The sequence below is a fragment of the Pseudorca crassidens genome, chromosome 4 (assembly GCF_039906515.1).
Source record: "Pseudorca crassidens isolate mPseCra1 chromosome 4, mPseCra1.hap1, whole genome shotgun sequence".
NCBI classification, from domain to species: domain Eukaryota; kingdom Metazoa; phylum Chordata; class Mammalia; order Artiodactyla; family Delphinidae; genus Pseudorca; species Pseudorca crassidens.
The window spans coordinates 69088981-69110271 of record NC_090299.1 but is presented as its reverse complement, the minus strand read 5'-3'; the positions used below and the strand labels follow the sequence as shown (position 1 = coordinate 69110271).

At 33.9% G+C, this 21291-nt stretch overlaps 1 protein-coding gene across 3 annotated transcripts in view; it reads left to right on the top strand.

The window, feature by feature from the left end:
• GABRA2 (gamma-aminobutyric acid type A receptor subunit alpha2) overlaps positions 1–18575 on the top strand; it is a 122472-nt gene extending 103897 nt beyond the window's left edge. For 2 of the 3 annotated variants that reach the window (XM_067735863.1, XM_067735864.1), the window contains 2 exons: positions 6318–6520; positions 16374–18575. In XM_067735863.1, coding sequence (XP_067591964.1) covers positions 6318–6520; positions 16374–16670 — 500 coding nt within the window. In that variant the 3' untranslated portion in view covers positions 16671–18575. Of the gene's footprint in view, positions 1–6317; positions 6521–12030; positions 12211–16373 lie in introns of all 3 variants that reach the window. The other variant, XM_067735868.1, reaches the window with a different exon arrangement.
• Positions 18576–21291: the final 2716 nt, after the last annotated feature.

The following is a 21291-nucleotide window of genomic DNA, read 5'->3' as shown; positions in this document are numbered from 1 at the left end:
TCACTAAACAAACAGAGACAATAAATACAACAAGTAGCAATTGACAAAAGACCCTGGAGAGGGCAAGAATATGATTTCCAGAATTGCCACATTACAGTATTCAAAGTCCAGTTTATGGGCTTCCCTGGTGGCTCAGTGGTTGAGAGTCCGCCTGCCGATGCAGGGGACACGGGTTCGTGCCCCGGTCCGAGAAGATCCCACATGCTGCGGAATGGCTGGGCCCGTGAGCCATGGCCGCTGATTCTACGCGTCCGGAGCCTGTGCTCCGTAACGGGAGAGGCCACAACAGTGAGAGGCCCACGTACTGGAAACAAAAACAAAAACAAAAGAAATCCAGTTTACAACAAAAATATAAGTTCTGCAAATTAAAAAAAAAAAGTATAGCCCATTTACCAAAAAAAAAGATTCATTAGAAACTGTACCTAAGGAAGCCCAGGTGTTGGGCTAAGTAGACAAAGACTTTAAATAAGCTACATTAGTTAAAATAGAAGAGCTAAAGGAAACCATGTCTAAAGAATGAAAGAAGAGTATAATAATGATGTCTCACCAGAGAATATCAAATCAATAGATAGAAATTATAAAAAGTAAACAGGTAGAAATTCTGTAATTCAAAAGTACCATAACTGAAAAGAAAAATTTACTAGAAGAACTTAACATTAGATTTAAGCAGTCAGAAGAAGGAATCACTGAATTCAGAGATAGGTCAATTAAGATTCTTAAGTATGAGGAACAGAAAGGAAAAAAATGAGGAAAAATAATCAGTGCCCAAGACACCTGAGGCATATTATCAAGCATGTCAGTATATGTATAATGGTAGTCACAGAAGGAAAGGAGAGAGATAAAGGTTTTAAAAATATTTGAAGAAATAGTGACTAAAGACTTTCAAATTTAATGAAAAACACAAGTCAACACATTCAAGAAGCTCAGTAAACCAGCAATAGAATAAATTTAAAGAGACCCATGAATAGATACATCAGAATCAAACTGGAAAAAAAGAGAATCTTGAAACCACTTAGAGAAAAGTGATGCCTCATGTAAAGAGAACTCTTAATATGATTAACAGCTAACGAATCATCAGAAAGCATGGAGGCTGGGAGACAGTAAGATATCATATTCAAAGTGTCAAAAGAAAAAGTTTCTCAAACAAGAACTCTATATCCATCAAAACTACACTTCAAAAATTAAGATATTCCCAGATAAACAAAAAATGAGTGAGTTTTGTCAATGGCAGAACTGTCACACAAGAAATGCTAAAGAAAACCATTAAGGCTGAAATGAAAGGATAGTAACTCAAATCCACAGAAAGAAATAGATAATAACAGGTGAATATAAAAGACAGTATAAATATGTATTTTTTTGTTTGTAAGTCCTTATTTCTGATTTGAAAGACAACTGCACAAAGCAAGAATTGTACATCTATATTGATGGGCACACAATGTAAAAATGTAATTTGTGATAATAACAGCATAAAGAGGGGCATGGGGCTATAAAGGAGCAATTTTTAGTATACTCTTGATATTTAGCTGGTATTAATTCAAATTAGACATTTTAATCCCCAAGGGCAAACACTAAGAGAGTAACTCAAACACATATAGTAAAAGAAATAGCAAGGGAATTAAAATGGTACATTAAAAAATATCTAACACAAGATAAGGAAGTAATGAAGGAACTAAGAAATAAAAATATAAAATACCTATAGAAAATAAATAGAAAATGGCAGAAGTAACTTTTCTCTTACCAGAAATTATGCTATATGTGAATAGATTAAATCCATCAGTTAAAATGCAGAAATTGGCTGAATGGATAGAAAACAAAAAATAAAACATGATCCTACTATATGCTGTCTACAAGAGACTAACTATAAATTCAAAGATACAAATAAGGGTAAAATAAAAGGATGGAAATAGTATATAACCAAAAAAAGAGCTTGACTGTCCACACTGATAACAGACAAAATGGATTTTGAAACAATAAACTTTCCCAGAGGCAAATAAGAATATAAAATAATGATAAAAGAGTCAATCAAGAAGTTATAACAATTATAAATGTATATGGACCCAACAAAAAAGCCTAAAAATACATGACTATAGCGACAAAATTGAAGGGAGAAATTAACAGCCCAAAAATGATAGTTGAAGAGTTCAATGCCCCACTTTCAATAGTGGCTAGAACTAGAAGATAGAAGACTTGAATGTCAGTATAAGCCAGCCATATCTAGCAGACATCTATAGAATACTCCACCCAAAAAAAGCAGAATGTACATTCTTCTTAAGTGTACATGGAACATTCTTCAGGAAGACAATGCATTAGTCCACAAACAATTCTCAATAAATTTAAAGATTGAAATCATACAATGCATGTTCTCTGACCACAATGGAATGAAATTAGAAATCAATAATAGATAAAAATTTGAAAATTTACAAATATGTAGAAATTAAATAAGAAACGTCTAAATAACCATTGGGTCAAAGAAGAAATCACAAGAGATGGTAGAAAATACTTTAGAATGGATGGAAATAAAAATACAACATACTGTAACTTGTGGGATACAACAAAGGCATTTCTCAAAGAGAATTTTATGGTTGTAAACATCTACATTTTTTTTTTTAGATCTCAAATTAATATTCTGACTTTCCACCTTAAAAACTAAAAAAAAAAAAAAAGTGCATATGCAACCCAAAGTAAGAAGGAGGGAATTAATAAAAATTAGAACAGAGATAAATGGAATAGAGAAAGGAAATAACAATAGAGAATATCAACATAGAACCATAAGTTGGTTTTCGAAAATGTCAACAAAATTGTCTTTACTTTAGCTAGACTGATCAGGATAAAAAAGAGAGAAGACTCAAAATTTTAAAATCAGAAAATAAGAGGGCATATTACAACTGACCTTGTAGAAATAAAAAGAATTATAAGGGAACCTGTGAACAACTGTATGCCAAAAAATTATATAACCTGGACGAATTCCTCAAATCAGAAAGTTACCAAAGTTGACTGAAGAGTCTGAATAAATCTATAACAAGTAAAGCCATGAAGTGGGTAATCAAAAAAATCTATAAAAGCCTAAGGTCGATGGCTTTCCTGGTTAATTCTACCAAATATTGAAAGAACTAACACCATTCTTTCTCAAACTCTTTGAAAAAATAGATGAGGGAACTTCTTGACTCATTCTATAGAGCCATTTTGCCAAGATACCAAAACCAGACAAAGAAATCACAAGGGAAATAAAAAACCCTGCAGATCAACATCCCTTATGAATATAGATGTTAATGTCCTCAACAAGAAACTAACAAACTGAAACCAGCCACATATACAAAGGATTGTGCACTGTGACCAAGTAGAGTTTACCTCAGGAATGTAAGGTTGGTTCAACATACAAAAAGCAATCAATGTAATACCAAACATATTTATGAAATATGAAAAAACACAAAATCATCTCAGTAGATTCTGAAAAACAAAATGAAACACATTTCATGATAAAAACAGTCAAAAAACTGGCACTAGAAAAGGACTTTTTAACCCAACAAAGAGGATCAAAGAAAAGCTAACATAACACTTAGAGGTGAAAGATTAAAAGTTTTTGCTCTAACATCAGGAACTAGACAAGGATGTCTGCTTTCACTAATTCTATTCAACATCATACTTCAGGCTTTAGTTAGGGCAGTTAGGCAAGAAAAACAAATAAAAGGCATCCAATTTGGAAAGGAAGAAGTAAAACTCTATTTGCAGCTCACATGATCACATGTTCTTATACATAGAAAACTTTTATTAAGCCACATAAAAACTATTAGATCTAATACATTCAGCAAAGTTTCGGGGTACAAGCTCAACATTAAAAAAATCAGTTTTGTTTGTATATAGTAGCAATGAACAATCTGAAAAGGAAATTAAGAAGAAGCTATTTTTAGTTATGTAACAGCCAAATGAATAAAATGCCTATAAATAAATTTAAGTTTAAAGATGAAAAACTTGTATACTGAGAACTATAAAATGTTGCGAGGGCTTCGCTGGTGGCGCAGTGGTTGAGAGTCCGCCTGCCGATGCAGGAGACACGGGTTCGTGCCCCGGTCTGGGAGGATCCCACATGCCGCGGAGCGGCTGGGCCCGTGAGCCATGGCCGCTGAGCCTGCGCGTCCGGAGCCTGTGCTCCACAACGGGAGAGGCCACGCAGTGAGAGGCCCGCGTACCACAAAAAAAAAAAAAAAAAAAAAAATGTTGCCGAAAGAAATTAAAGTTCTAAATAAATGGAGATGATATATGTATATGTGATTAAAATGGATAGATATGTATCCCATGTTTGGGAATTGGAAGACTTAATGTAGTTAAGATGGTAATACTTCCCCAAACAAGGGATTCAATGCAATACCTATCAAAACTCCAGTGACCATTTTTGAAAAAATGAGCAACTGACCATAAAATCATAGGAAAGTGTAAGGGACCCTGAAAAGCTAAAACAATCTTTAAAAAGAATAAGAAATTTGGAGAACTCCTGCTTCCCAATTTCAGCACTTACTCTAAAGCTGTAAGTTATCAAAACTGTGAAATTTGCATAAGGACAGACATGTAGATTAATGAAATAGAATTGAAAGTCCAGAGTAAATCCATATATCTATGATCAATTGATTTCATCAACAGTGCTACGATCATTTAATGGGGAAAGAAAAGTCTTTTCAGCAAATGTTGCTGGGTCCACTGGCTATCCACATGAGAAAGAATGAATTTGGACATCTACCATACACAAAAATCACCTCAAAAAGCACCAAAGACCTAAATGTAAGAACTAAGACTATAAAACTCAAAAGAAAATATAGGCCTAAATCTTTATGACCTCAGATTAGGCAACAGTCTCTTAGATATTTGTAATCCCTATTAAAGAGAATGTCAATTGCCCCACATCCTCTTCAATGCCAGGATAGTATCAATCTTTTAAAGTTTTGCTAACATTTTGCTGTTAATATTGTTTTGAAAAGGTATCTCATTATTGCTTTTTTTTTCCTTGACTGCTGGTGAAGTTAAATATAGTTTCATATATTGATTCATCATTTGCATTGCCATGTATATATATGTGTGTGTGTGTATGTGTGTGTACAGGTGGATATGGTTGTGTTTGTGGGTATGTGTAGGTGTATCTGGCATGTGTTCTATTTAATTATTCTCCTCTACCAAATTCTCGAAAGAAGACACCATCTAAAACCTTTCACAGTTTGATGCATGCAAGCACAATGTATTTCTGTAAATGTGTTTTTTAATATTGACTCAGCAGCAGGTGAGATAAATTTATTTTTCTACTTTTTATCCCTACTACTACCATCATATTCCCAGATGAATTCACTCATGATTAAATAGAATTATTGCTATTTTGAACTTCTAACTCTATGGTAAGTGAGAAAAAAGGCTGTTTTATTTATCCTAAGGGAAAGTAAAAAATAAAATGTAAAAAATTTCAGTATATGAATGAACATTTCTTTAACATTTCAATTGTCTTTTAATTTAATGTATCCCCTATGTACATAATTAATCCTCTCTTGAATCTCTGATAAAACAGGTAATTGTAGACATTTTGACCTGCTGATACTGTGACTGGCTTCTGAGTTATTGCTTTCTTTTTACTTAACCACTGTGACTTCCCAGACTATAGGCAGAAAAGCTTTATGATGCAAGGAACGAAATTATTTATTAAACCAACAAAGGTATATAATATACCTTTTTAGTGATTTAAATTTTATAAGGTTTGGGATTTAGTTGCTTGTTTTATTTTCTGAAGATTCTAAGCTGCATTATGAAAGAAATTATGTCCTCACAATGCTAGGCAATCCAGAATTAATTTCATCCTTAGGTAGCTATACTTAGAATGAAGAACTTCTTAATCACAGTTCTATTGTGACTACTAGTGTGGATGATTGGTCGTCTGCTTAGAATGATTCAAATAAATGATGAACAAATTAATGTGAGGCTTTGTGAAAGATTTTTTTTTAATTAATGTTAATGGACAATTGGTCAATTTCAAGTCCTTCTTTCCTCATAGGAAATTCTATTTCAGTTTCACCAGGCTTTCTAACCTCAACGGTATTTAAGAGAAAAAGGAGATTCATACAAACAAAAATGGAAAATGAAAGCATTTCAGAGTCATCACTTCAAAAAGTATAATAACCATTTACAATAATTAACTTTGCACTGTTTTCTTTCTGAAGATTTTTGTTTGCTTTTTTAATGGCTAGAGGTGGCACTGAAAGTACCTTTGGGAAAGAAAAAAAAAAGTATTTCCAATGCTGTCCTGCTGGTATTTGTTGATGTTTTTGCTTCCTATCTTTCTGCAGGAGTAACAACTGTTCTAACAATGACAACTCTAAGCATCAGTGCTCGGAATTCTCTCCCCAAAGTGGCTTATGCAACTGCCATGGACTGGTTTATTGCTGTTTGTTATGCATTTGTGTTCTCTGCCCTAATTGAATTTGCAACTGTTAATTACTTCACCAAAAGAGGATGGGCTTGGGATGGAAAGAGTGTAGTAAATGACAAGGTAAGTGAGAACTTCCTTCTCACCGTGATTAAGAGAATCCTCCAACAGATTTAGCTTGCAACAGATACTGTTCCTCAAAACTGACATTAAGAACATTCAAACATAAAAGATTTCTTTCAAAGTACGCTCTTGCCTGAAATCCTTTAGGAGTGCTGGTAGTATTACTTCTGTTAAAACCACTTCCTAGCATCTTTTGAGCTCTGTGTGTCAGGCACTGTGCTAAGTTTTTTAGATATGTTCTTTCATGTAATCTTTACAACTTTATAACTAGGGTTTCTTTTTAATTCTCATTTTTTTCTGATGAAGAAGCTATGGATGGCTTAGTGAGGTTATTTACATGCTCAAGCTCACACAAGTTAATAAGTATACTTAAACCCAGATCTGCCTGACCATTAAATTCATTCCCTTAACCACGCTGGTTTATAGGAAAAAGATTTGGAAAAGAAAAGTGGGCATTAACTTTCCCAGTTATAGGATTTTAGGCCCTATCAAGTGGGCTGAGTTACTCTTCACCTACCCCCATCTCTGTTGCTTGGATGTAAAAGACTGGCAGCATCGTAATCTCTCCCGTGTTGTATGGAATAAGTAACTAGGTAGAAATGCCTAGACATTTTAAGTTGCTCCTGAAGTCTATAAGAGAAAAAGTATTTGTTTTGAAGATTAACTTCTTTGGTAATTATTTCAGGTGTCTATTTTTAGGTTTCAAGTACTGAAGGAAGTGGGAGTTTTGTGCATTGATAAATAGCCATTTCCTTTCTTAGTCTATAGATTATTATTCATCTGTCTTAAGAGGAGGTTTTGTATATGTCACAATGAGATATAATGTAGTCTTAATAATAGTAAAAAGTTCTACTTGGAGGGCTCCTTTTTAATAAAATATCTACCTGAATACCCTTCCATTAAATTTGGAATAACATACTTGCTGATTTTCCTTTTCAGTTATTTGAATACAAATTTTTTTTTCAAATTTCTATGACAATATTGCAGTTAAAGCGTACAAACAGTTGATGTTATAGTTTAAAAGTCTTGCTCTTTTTCCCTAATTTTGTAAACTGTAAAAGTTCTCATAAGACTGCTGGTTTATTTCATTTTATAAGCTATGTTTTGTATACTAATAGCCAATGAGTAAATATTAAAGGGAATCTGATTAATTTTCCATGCTTAACTTCTAGGTTATTTTACCATTTCCATTGCATTTTACTGTTGATTGATGTTTTCATTCCCCATAAAATATACTGCTTTTCCATTGCTATCTATGCAATTACTTCTTTTTATATTAGTTACACATGCACTTTCATACTAACTTTTTTTGAAGATAAAATGCTTTGTAAATATGTCACAAAAGATAAATAGTGGTTTGTAGTATAAATGCCCTGTGTAGAAATATACTGATATATTATTTTTAATGCAATGAGGGTGTCAATCAAATTGATATTGTGATTTGGCATATCAAATAATATGCCTTCTCACCCCCTGAACTTGGAAAAGAGAAGTACCTATAAATGCGAAAAACACATTCTTGATAATGCATTCTAAAAGCAATAACCTACTACTGATGAATACTGGATTTAACTCCACCCACATAGCAGATCACACATAGTGAAGCTAAACCTAGGTTGAAATCATTTATGTTCCAACCTAATTTGCAGGAAAACAACTAACAAATTTGCATTATTTCAGTAATAAGTGGTTCAAGTTCAGTGGATAAGTTAAAGGGAACATTATATCAGGCACCTTGCTTGTTCTTAATCACTTTTCCACAGCTAGAGTGCCAAGCACAGTGCCTGTCACTTAGTAGGCACTTCAGAAAGTTTTGTTGAATAAAAGAATAAATAAGTTTCTGATGTTAAATCTGGCAATGTAATACCAATGAGAAGACTTCTTTGCTTTCATGGAAGGACTTTTAAAACTTTACAGTGGTGAATTTATCAATGGGTACTCAATCCATTTTCATGATTGAAATGAATCTGGGGAGGTATTTCCTAAACCTACCTTGGAAGTAACCAGGTCCTTAGAACTAAAAGGAAATCTAGTATAGTGCCCCAAACTAGCACGTATGCCTAAAAAAAATATTTCAGCGCAATTTACCTCTGCTTTAGTTATCCTTAGATTTAATTAAGTGGAGAACAATAATTTTCCTGAAATACAAAGTTTTTATCCATCAGCCAAATTGGCATCCTTTCAGTTTAACCAGACTGGAGGAAGTCCTCTTTTTTGAAGTTAGTAAACATGAGTAAATGCACTTAAATTATCTGTCAATCCAAAGAGTATATAAAAAGTTATTAAAGGTTTGTTAACTGGCAAGTATTAATTTGTCTCATAAGAATAATCACTCAGAGATTCATATTAATATTATATGTTTGAAAGAAAGAGATATGTATTTAACAAACAGTTTTCATGTAGGTTGTGCTCTGTTGATCTTTAAAGTTAGTTTTTGCAAATAAATCCACTCACTTCCTATTCAAGACACATTTGAGCCCTCTATTAGAAGACAAAGCCTACCTTGCTCTGTGATCTTGCACAAGTGTGTACACTATACCTTTAGCCTCAGGTGTGAAATTAGTCAACAAAATTTTATCATTCTAAAAATGTAGTGGTGGATCAAATAATCCAACTTATATGGAAGGGCAAATATTTATGCCCTTCCATATAAGAAAATATCTACTTATGCAACCTCCCAAGTTCTTCTGGAACCTTCTCTGACACCCAGTGTTCTTCCACTTCCTCAAGACTTCCACCCCATCTCTTGATTCTTTTCTTCTTGTCCCTTTTTCAATCTTGAAGCATCAGTTATTATTTTCTTCTCTCACTTCTTCAAAGCTATCTTCTCCTTTTCAACTGTCTCCTTGCTTTAAGTTTCTGAAGATGCTTAATATGTTTAATTTACCATAAAGGCAAAACCAAAACTCTCTCCAGATTGTATGTCACCCATTCCCCCATTATCAGATTCCACCCTCTTTTTCTCCATTCAAGATTTTTGAAAACATTGCTTATAATGTGTATGTTCTCACTTCTAGTTTAATTCTCAGCTCACTGTAATTCTTTCCATTCATTGTCCTATAACTGAAGGACAGCAACGACCTCTACATTTTCAGATAAGATAATTTTCCATTCTTAAGGGATCCCCATTGAATCCATTGAATACTGTTATAGTCCAAGATTCCATTTCAGGCCCAAGTCAGCAACTTTTTCTCTTCTGTTAGGCCTTTAAAACAGGCCTTAGAATATCAACTTCCTTCCTCAAATCTTGGCAGCTACCACTATTCATTCTGTTCTTTGAGATTCTTTGCCTGAGTTCAGAGTAGATCCAATCTCCTTAGCATCTGCTGTTGTTTATCCCCAAAGATAGTCATTTACATTTATTTTATGTTTTTGTTTTTACTATTCATATGTGATTCTCACTTTAAGGATTTTACTGACAATACTTGTAGGAATGTCAGCAACACTGTTCATTATTTATTATATCCAAACAGGTAAAACCCACTCATCTTCAGCACATATACCAATGCTCAGGAAATTTCTGAACAGTTGCTCCCCACACCCCTGAATAATTGGATCACTTTATAAGTGTGTATAGTATCCTGCTCTTTTGCATTTAATTCTTTACCACAGTTTGTAACTGCACGCTTATATACTACCTCCTTCACTGATCATGATAACAATGACCATGTTTATTTTAATAAATCATTTATCCTTGTCCCTTCGCACAGGGCCTAGTATATATTAGTTGCTCAATAAATATGGTATGAATTAATGAAGTATAACCAAATCACAACTACAGCCAACACCTTTATCTTACCTTCCACAGTTATTATCTACAGCTATACTCCATACCTTTCTTTTAACTTCCAAGCTCATATATCCAACCTGTTCCTTAGGCATTTCTACATGAATATGACATTTCAGTCTTTACATATCTCTTTTAAAAGGTGAAAGAAACAACAAACAAAAAATCTCCTAAATGCCTACATTTTTTTTTCATATATACCTTAGTTCATGGCAAAACCTAATCTCAGAAACCAACAACTTGGAAGTTACCCTTAAGACTTAATCAGTCATTGAATGGTGTCCATTCTCCTACCTATATGTCATAGACCATGCCCTTGCCATCTCTCATTATTTTGAGACTCTTTATTCCTCATTATCTCTAAATCATGTCTCCCTTTAATCCATCCTCTATAGTAGTGCCAGAGTTATCTTTCTAAAACAGAAATCTGTTCATTTAATTTTTCAGCTCTTTAATGAATTTTTGAAAGCAATTCTTCAAGCAGCTCAGCTAATATGGTCCAAATATATAGCCTTCTCATATATTTGTTTACATGATGAATAATAAGAAATTTTGTGTGTGTGGTATTTATTGTGCACCTACTACTATGTGCCTGGGAATATCTCCATGTTAGAAATGAGGAAATATAAGATTGGTCAAGTAAAGTTACTTGCTCAGGATCACACATCTAATAAGTGGTGAATCCAAGATTGAACACAAATCTAAAGTCCATGCTCATATGCTTCCTCTAGCCATTAAAAACATCTCCCAATTCCATGCCCCTACACATCTCCATGGCATTAGATGTGCTCAGCCCTCTTGCTAAAATGCCCTCTCCTTTCTTTTCTAACTGATGAACTACTTATTCCTTCAAATCTATCCAATTGTATCTAATTGCCATCCTCCCATTATCCTTCTACAGTACCTGGCATGAATTTCTTTTATGTAACCTCATTAAATTATACTTTTATTATAAACAAATCTAACAGTAGGTTACCTGATCTAAGAGGATAATAGTTTTGTCTTATTCATTATTTCTCTGCCAATACCTGACATAGCATTTAGCACATAGTTTATTTGAATTAAATTTTTAAAAATACCTTTTGTCTCGAGATTGTTTTTATTTCTAAATCTGAGTCAGTTGTTCTACGCTGGCCAAGAAAAGCATATTCTCTGGAAATACACTATATATTAAATTACTTGAAATATAGGCATAGTACCATAATATCCAAACTAACATGAAATGTGCCATTGTTTTGTGACTCACTCCATGCAATTCATAGAAAACATTGTATTTCAGGTGTTTTTATTCATTTATACGCATTTTTAAACATCATGCCTTGTTCCAAAAGCATTTCAGGCAGTTTACCAAAAGAATGCATTACTTAAATTATTATAATAAGATATAAATAGAAGTAGAAAATCAGGATGAAGGAAAATAGACTGCAAATATGTCCACCATTTGGGCCAGAACATTAACTGTAGTTCATAGCTAGATTATGCTGAGATTCAAATCTTGAGCTTCTTGGCTATGAGAGTAAACCATGGGGGAAACTTATCTTTCTTAAACCAAAAAATTGATGTATAAATTTCCTCAGAAAGAACGATTGTCCTATACTAAAAATCTCTTTTTTAAACAATATCATATGGGTTTTATATTAGGGAAAGTTGGATGCTATTGCAAGTAATGTCAACATTTTCCCAGTAAAAGCAGTAATGAATTTTATATTGATGTTTCTTGTAGTCCCCTTCAATAAAAGCTGAAGGCATTACATTAATATACAACTCAGTGAAGGCAATTCTTCAAGGAGCTAAGCTAATATGGTCCAAGTATATAGCTTTCTCATGGCCCAGTTTAATCCAAGGAAAGACTTTAGAGTACTTAGAGAAGTGGATGGACTGTATAACCTTCAAACAATCTTCTGTAAGTATCACTTTTCTCAGTCAGGATGGTTAGCAGACAGTTAACAATAGCATCTGACAAGGGAGCATGTTGTTGTTTTACAAGTAATGGGCTTTCTAGTAGCCACAATGACTGTAAAAAAGCAACATGGTATGTAGAAAGAGCATAAATTTGCCACTTTGTAAACCTGGGGTTTTCTCCAAAGACTGTTGTATTTAGTGTTGTATTTATGAGAGCTTCATTTCCTTATTCTAAGCTCCATTTCCTTATTCAGTCTCTGAGATTCTTTCCAACTCTGAAACTATGTGATTGTTATTTTCATTTATATCCTAGGTCACTTCACTACTAGGTGTCTATATTTTAGCTAGAGCATTTGCTCAATTTACTAACACTTCATTTTATCTAATACTCCAAGAAAGCCAAAACTGGTTTGCCACGATGATGTAAGATGTTTTGATTTCTGTAATCAGGAATTTTCCAGACTTAACATTTTAATTATATATTTGGACACTCTAATAAAGTAATAACCTCAGAATATTCTGATTCTTATAAAACGTCATTTAAAAAATAGAAAGTTTAGGGCTTCCCTGGTGGCGCAGTGGTTGAGAGTCCGCCTGGCAATGCAGGGGACACGGGTTCGTGCCCCAGTCCGGGAGGAACCCACATGCCGCGGAGCGGCTGGGCCCGTGAGCCATGGCCGCTGAGCCTGCGCGTCCGGAGCCTGTGCTCCACAACGGGAGAGGCCACAACTGTGAGAGGCCCACGTACCGCAAAAAAAAAAAAAAGAAAGTTTAATTAGTATGGGTTATCTTCCCTTTTCATTCCACTTAAGTAACAGCATCCACTGATTCTAAAGTAGCATAATTTACTTTTTTTCCCCAGATAATGTATAAAAATAAATCATTTGTTGTTTTAGTGTATAGTCATATTTTCCCACTTCCCTCTTATATGTCTCAATCACAAGTGAAACAGTTTCCACAAACGTGGAAATTCCACAGCATTGTTTTTCAGTTGAGCTTATTTTATTATTTCTCAGTCTCCTACATCTATAGATGTTGAAATTGAGGACTTTTGGGATAATTACATAATAGAACTGCAGAACACACTATTAGAATCTATTTCTATTAATCTAATAAATGGTTATTGTATTCTATAAAATACATTATATGCTTATATACATTATATATATATATAATCGCAGTAATCATTCTAGTAGATGTCATTCATTTATCATGAAGCAAACATTTTCTGAGCCTGCCCTGTGCCAGGAACTTTGCTAGAAATTCTGCATTGCCCAATCTCTGCAATTCGATATCAGTTTAAGTGATGTTTAGGTATAATTGAAATAATAACAGTATAAACACTATATGTCAGAACTTTATGGGTTAAAAAGTCCTTTTAGAAGGTTGACCTAGTAATATAAACTTCAGTTGGAAAATCTTGAGAAAAAGATACTCACAAGCTTCCTCAGAGGTAGTCACGAGGCATGCTCCAAGCAGAGGTTTGGAAGCCACACACATTTGAGTTTGTGTGCTTTTTTAGCCACTTAGTAGACAGGAGACCTGGTCATGTCACAAAACCTCTTTAGCTTCTGTTTCTGATTTTGTAACCTGGGGTTACAACATAGAACTTACTTCTTATCCAGTAGTGAATTTTGTCAGCAATGACACCCTTAGGCTTAACACTCAACCTGACACGTTCTAGGGCTCACAGGGTGTTAGTTATCATTGCTACCAGTTAGATGCTTGAGGATTACCCTCCATGTGTAACATGAGAAAAGCTGTTTTATAGCTTTCATAAAGCTACAAATGGTAATCCCTTACCCCTTTTCCTTTTTTGCTCCAGCCAGTTCTGGAAGAATGCCTTATCAGCAAGGGAAAGAGGTGAGGGAGAAACCCAGTGTCAGTGAAGGACAGGAAACTTGGGCCTGTTTACAGATCCTCCTGGGCTTTCAGAGGCCCTTTGTTATCTTATTTTACTTGGACATTGTGAGATACTGATACTTGAAATTCTGTTCTAGGTCAGTTGGTCCTATAAATCTGTTGATTTACACTATTCACTATTTTGGATAATTCATTGCTGGCTCAAATTTGTTTGCATTTAGATAACTAGCAATGAGTTTGTATTAATACAGAAGTGCAGTTAAATAGTTTTCCAGGTTTCATTAAATATTATTATTTAATGTTGAGTAAATATTTTCAGGTTTCATTAATTTGGTTACATATTACCTTTCTACTTCATGGAAGGAATCATGCTAAGGTTATAATGGTGAACAAGACAGAAATAGCACCATCCTTCATTGAACTTAGATTCTAATAGGAAAGGAAGATGTCAGTCAAATAATCACACAACTAAAGAAAGAATTTACTCATTTTGAAAAATGACATGATGGAAGTAAACTGGGTGCTCTAAAAGAGTATAGATGGGGAGCCAGGATGACATTAGATAGAGTGGTTAGGAAGTACTTTCTGAGGAAATGACACTTCAACCAAGACCACAATATGAGAGGGTATTGATCATGTGGAAAATGGGATGCAGGGAAGCCATTCCAGGATGAGGAAGTGAAACCACTAGGTGGCATTTCAGGGGACTCCGAGCTCCGGTTCTTTATGTCTCAGTGCAGAAAGAATTAAGTGAGAGACAAAGAGATAGATAAGACGTGATATATTAGAATAGGATGCTTGTGAGGCTTACAAGCAGGCAGGCCAGAGGGTGCTGTGCCCCAAGAACTTAGCAGGCTACAGTTTTATAATCAAAGGAACAGTGGGAGGGGGAAAAAACCCCTTCTTCCTCATTCTTGAGTAGATGTCATACTTCTATCATCAATTCCTCCTCCATGTCAGGCAGGGGAGTTTTCTTGTCCCTACATGGTCAAGCTGGGACTGTCATGCCTCAATGGAAATGAGCGAAAAGGCAGTAACTTATGCTAAAAATGTGAAATCATCTCAGGTTTTAGTATGTCACCTTTCCTTATATTTTTGTTTTTAGTGTGCATATAGGAACGTGTCCTAGGAAACATTAATTTACTGAGCTCACTGGGCAGGATGTGGGTCTCATGCCACCATCGTTTTATTGTTTTGGGGCATGTCTCGTGCTTCTGTTTCATGGTTTTGTTGCTAAGCAAGCCTGCTTGGTTTTGTGGCTAAGCAAACCTACTTTCTAGAGTGTTCATTAACTTACAGAAGTCTCCCATAATTTTTTCTTTACTTACAGTCCCCTAGTGGGATTAACTATTTAATTACCTACTTTGTCCCTTTACTCTGGCCCTATCAGAAGTAGCATAGCCAAAGGCATCAAACAAAGAAGTCCTCCAAATGCAAGTTATTTCAGTGAGACTGGTATTTAATGAACAAAAAAAGACACCATGGCAGGAAGTGTTGATTTTATTCTAAGTTCCATGAGATGGTATTTAAGAGATTTAAGCAGACAGGTGACCCCATCCAATTTATGTCTTTAAAAAGTCCCCATGGGGGTTGTAGTTTGACTAATGATTGGATGAGGTCAAGCCAAGTGGAAGAGTACAAAGGAATGCTGCTTGGTCCAGGCAGGAGAAAACTGTGACCCAGACTAAAGTGGGTGAGAACTGAACTGGAGAGAAACATGTGGATGAGCTAGGCAGAAATCCAGAAGTTTGTATTTCATCTTCCTTCTATGTTCTTAGTATTTATTACACTAACATCTGTATATGGATACAATTTCCTACCATCTGAGTAAAACATTACTGTATGATTTTGACATGAAGGGGAGAAATCCTGTTATCAAGTTAAAGAAATTAAATTATTAATTCAAAATTTGAGCTCATTCACTGTAGATGATCATTCCTCATGTTAAATTATGTCTACATTTCATTTATTCATTCACACATTCATTCAACAAATATTTGAGTGACTTGTAAGAGTCAAAAATGTGTCATTTGTTAAAGTTGTATTTTTGATTGTCAGTGTTCCATGTAAACAACAAGAAAATGGTTCTCCAGGAAAATGATATCATTGATTTACTCTGGGGGTTTCCTCTCCCTCATGGTTTTAGGACTTAATAAACTACATTTATTTCCCTAAATTCCTTCTTTCTAATGGATAATGATGCTTATCAAGATACTTTTCTTCAGAATTTGAACTGGAGTTTGGAAAATATTAAGAAGCAGTCTCAACCCACATTCTGTTAATTCTTGTATTTTTCAATAGAAAAAAGAAAAAGCCTCTGTCATGATACAGAACAATGCTTATGCAGTGGCAGTTGCCAATTATGCCCCGAATCTTTCAAAAGACCCAGTTCTCTCCACCATCTCCAAGAGTGCAACCACGCCAGAGCCCAACAAGAAGCCGGAAAACAAGCCAGCTGAAGCCAAGAAAACCTTCAACAGTGTTAGCAAAATTGACAGAATGTCTAGAATAGTTTTCCCAGTTTTGTTTGGTACATTTAATTTAGTTTACTGGGCTACATACTTAAACAGAGAACCTGTATTAGGGGTCAGTCCTTGAATCTAGACACAGGTTGTCTTTGGGATGTATAGCAACATTAAACCTGGTTTGTTTTGCCATGTACAGTCTGACTAATAGCTGCTAATTTGTGAACCAACATGTACAGTATGTATATAGCAACATAGCTTATAGACCTCTAATAGAGACATGCATTTGCTAACTTGTGGTACTGCAGGCAGAAAGCACCCCATGCCCAAAAAGCCATTGCCTTTTTAAAAGATTTACCCTAGGAACTGGTTTAAAGTGGATTTCAGATGACCTGATTTATTTTCTCTTTTCCTAACAGTGATGAAAATGGAGATCCTACACCACATTTTATGGACCCTTTTGATTTAGGTCTTACATAGGAGTATTTTCTACTGTTGCCTAACTATAACGTAAGGTAACATTGTCGTTCCAAGATGAATTCCTCTAAATAACAGAACCTCATATCTGCAACATCAGTTCCCTTCCCAAGTGCTCAGAATCCCTGCTAGTATAATTGGAAGCTTAGTACACATCAGAAGAGAAACTAGAGATTTGAAATCAGCTTTTAATTACCCTGTAGAGTGTCCATAGCCATGTACATATTACAGCATGACAAATTCAAATAATTATGAGTCACCCTGACAAGATGTTCATTATGCCTAGAATTTAATAACTATTGGAATGTCGTGGATATGACATTTTTAGCATTAGAGTTTATTTGAAAGTAATAATTGAAATCCTACAGATTATTTTAATCATTGGAAACTACCTTAAATTAAAAAGAAAAAGACAATAAATAGGTCTTACTCTTTCCAGTATGTGTTGTATTGAAATTGATCAGCTAAATTTTCTTGGTGCTGGAAACTGGAAAAAACATCCAGTTTGGCTGCTGTGGAACAACATTCATACTGGATTAGAAAATTGTGCCAAAAACTCCCATCAATGAGAATTCATAGGAGTCACAGAATATATATAAGCACTTCTATGATTCTCTCCTTTCCTGTTTACTGCAAATTCTGCCTTAAGGCTTCTTTTCATCAGGACTCAGAAGCCACTAATTACAAAGGAAAGGGCAGTTAATTGGCACATTTTTCTGTCTTGAAAGCAGCTCTTTCAGATAAGAATTAATGTAAATCTGCTTTTGTAAATTGCAACTTTAAATTTCTCTGACTCAAATTTGCAGCTTTGTATACCTGAAGAGGTTTTGGTAAGAGTTGAACATTTTTAAACTGAAACTTTAAAGCATCACCAACAGATTGCGGATTAGTTCACATGCACAGACATCACACACACACACACGCACACACACAATTAGCTCAATTAGGATACACACACAAACATGTAGCTAAATTAGAAACCACAATTTTCAATTTTATATAATTACTAATTATTAATGAGTAAAATTCATTTTCCTTTCAGTATTTAAAAAATACTCTTTATGTCCCTGAAATATCTTAATAGAAATTAATAGTTGTGTCTCATGCCTAGATTCAACATTTTGGGCAAACTTAAAATCCTTTTGACTCACATATACATTAGCAGTTATTAGTTGACTTTTACTAATAGATACACCTATATGATGGTGTTTTTGTAGAAACGTAAGTAGTCAAATAGTGGCATTTCTTGCAGTTTTGTACAGTATTTCAGTATAGTGCATAAATAGGTATGTTCATAAAATCAATAAAAGGAGTATCTTATGGAAATAAGCAAAATCACAACAAAAACTGCTATTTCTTTGCCTCGTTTAAATTTTATTTTTTTTCATTTTCTTTTGTTTCAGTGTGATTCTGTTATGTGCTTTGCATGATTGTATTAATACCAAGGTCACAAATGCATCTTATTAACAGAATTTGCGGTGAAGACAGCCTTGACATTAAAAATTCCCTCACGAAAAGTAATCCATAATCCTTAATAAAATAAATTTGTTACATGAGCCAATTAATGTATTTCTTTAATTCCCTTCCAAAAGCATCTTCTTTGTCATCTAAATTGTTTTTAAAAGTGCACTTTATTCATACACTGGAATGGAAGATAACCTATTTTCTTACACATTTAAATATATCATAGCTCTTCTGGGCCGTTTGGGGAAGGGTATGGTAGTCTAAGACAGTACACAATGCCTGAAGACAAGCAATAAAAAATGCTTTGTATGGTATGTATTGTTTGACACTTTAAATATTGTTCTTATAAGTTCTGCATTTCCCCCTTAATGTGTGACTATACATTATAAATTTATAAATATGTACATATGTAAAAGTATTTGTGAATAGCAGTTTCTGTAGGACAACAGAAAAGACTCATCTGTACCTTTGGCAAAAGGCTGCACCTGCATTGATGGTACCTGTTTTATTAAAATTTATGGTAGATTGACCAGAAAAGTTATCATTATTGTTATTTTTATTTTTACTTCCAACTGTTAAAATCTAATTTGAGCCTAATGATATCCTGACGGTTGAGATATTCCAATAATGTGGATCAGGATTTTCTATTATTTCTCTTACTTTCGTGGAATTTTTTCTTACACACTTCTTAATCTTTTAAAGTTTATATAAATTGAAAGGGGCTTTTAGTCTTGCTGGAGAGAGGGAGGATGCTCCATGGAAAAGGATTTTAAATTATAGAAACAGAGTCTTTACAATTATTCTCCCTTCCATAAATCATTTTAAAAACACAAAAAAGTTACATGGATTTATTAAAATAAGATTAATTTTTTGGGAAACATTTTTAATAAACTAACAATTGTCTCTTTGGCTCATAATATTATGACTATTTTATGCAGCTGTATATTGACATAAAGAGTTATGGTATGTACAAAATGTAGATAAATACATGTACATATATAGAGATATAATCTCATTATTGTATAGTTACTGCTCTGATTAAGGTAATGTTTGTTCAACAAAAATTTTTTACCTCCTACTATTAGCCATGCCATCTGGATGGTGTCACTACCACTCACATCACATCCACAGAATTCAGTTGAAAATCAAAGTGCATCTCATTCTTATAAAGACTTTAAATAAAAGACCAAATGTAATATATAACTTAATTTAGCACTGAGAGTTGTTTATTGAGCTATGAGATCACGAGTGTGGTAAGATGGTGACTGTTTTGCTCTTTTCTTCTATTTATGTTTCTATTTGTTTGAATATAAAATGGAACTAATATAGAACCATCTAATAATTTTTTTTAAACTTCAGTGATTTTTAAAGTGCCAATCTTCATGTTTAGCAGTCTTTTCAGGGATCTCTCTATTTCGAATTTATCTCAGGTTTGGATAAATGATCCCCCTGAGCCACATTTCCAGTTTTTTTGAATAGTTCATAGTTTGTTTAAAAAGAGCACAAAAGCTATTACTTCACTCACAGTTTTTGGTATATATACATATATATGTGTGTGTGTGTATATATATATATATATACATATATATATATATAAAGTTTTTATGATGTGGCTCTTTTCATATTGCTGGTTGAAGGAACTCAACTCTGCCATAATATCATAGGTTCTAAAAGGGCAGAGAAGCTCTATGGAGCCTATGGATGTTGTACTTTGACACAGCCTGTCATCATCCCAATGGGAGGTTAAGGGAAGTAGCTCAGGTCCACCTTCTGCAAAGTCATGGCTCTTCATTATCTATTAAGAATTTTTTTTCAAATGCTTCATATTTGTTACCCTCAGACAATGCCTGTGAAACATCAACATTTTTATGACTTATTTTGAAATTTGGGACCATATTAATAGCTTTATTATACTGGTGTTCTTGTTATTAGTCTTCTGGCATTCCTATATCCATCTGCATATGTTTGAAGTAATTCTCAGATTTTTTTCCTATAAAAAGATTCAGAATTTCAAGAGAATTATGAGTTGACTGATTGCTACCCTGTAGTGCACTTATTTTCTTTTTAATTGAGGTCTTATGGGAACCTTGGGCTTACCTTTTCTTAATCCAAAGTATCCAGAAGCATAAAATTAAAACTGGGGTGGGGTGTGGTTATTTTTAACACTTGCATGCTTAGGAACCAGAGACACTGAATCAAAATCATAACAGTGTGGACAAGACAAATTATGATATTTTTCTCTATTGAATTCATGCTTTAAGAAATGAAATTCAGCATTTAATAAAATTCTTAATATCCATAATCTTGTGTTATCAACATTTATATGAAAGATACTAATCTTTTCCATTAATATTTATGCACTCATATTTTCATCAAACTCAAAAACAAATTCAAGACTTCAAAAACGGGGGAAAAAATCAAAGAGAAAAACCCACTTGAAAAATGTCTGTTGCTAGTTAAACCTAATGAGGCATTTCCCCTTTTTAATTTCTAAGAAAGGTGAGAAATTATACATACATAAGTATATACAGAGATATTTAACAGTCATGATTCTATCAAGGTAAGCATCATGATTAAAATACTAAGATAGATTAAGTTCATGTGAAAGGCATTTGGGAAAGGTAATGAAAATCTATTTCTTATAAGAATTTTATATCGTTTTTCTCAAAAATTCTTAATTATCCAACATATTTAGACCACAGTTTTCAACCTTATTTAGGTAAAATATTGTATTTTTGCCTGTTTTTATGATGAACTTTTTTTAATACATGTAATTATATACCCCATTTCAAACCACTTTACGTTGAAGTTAG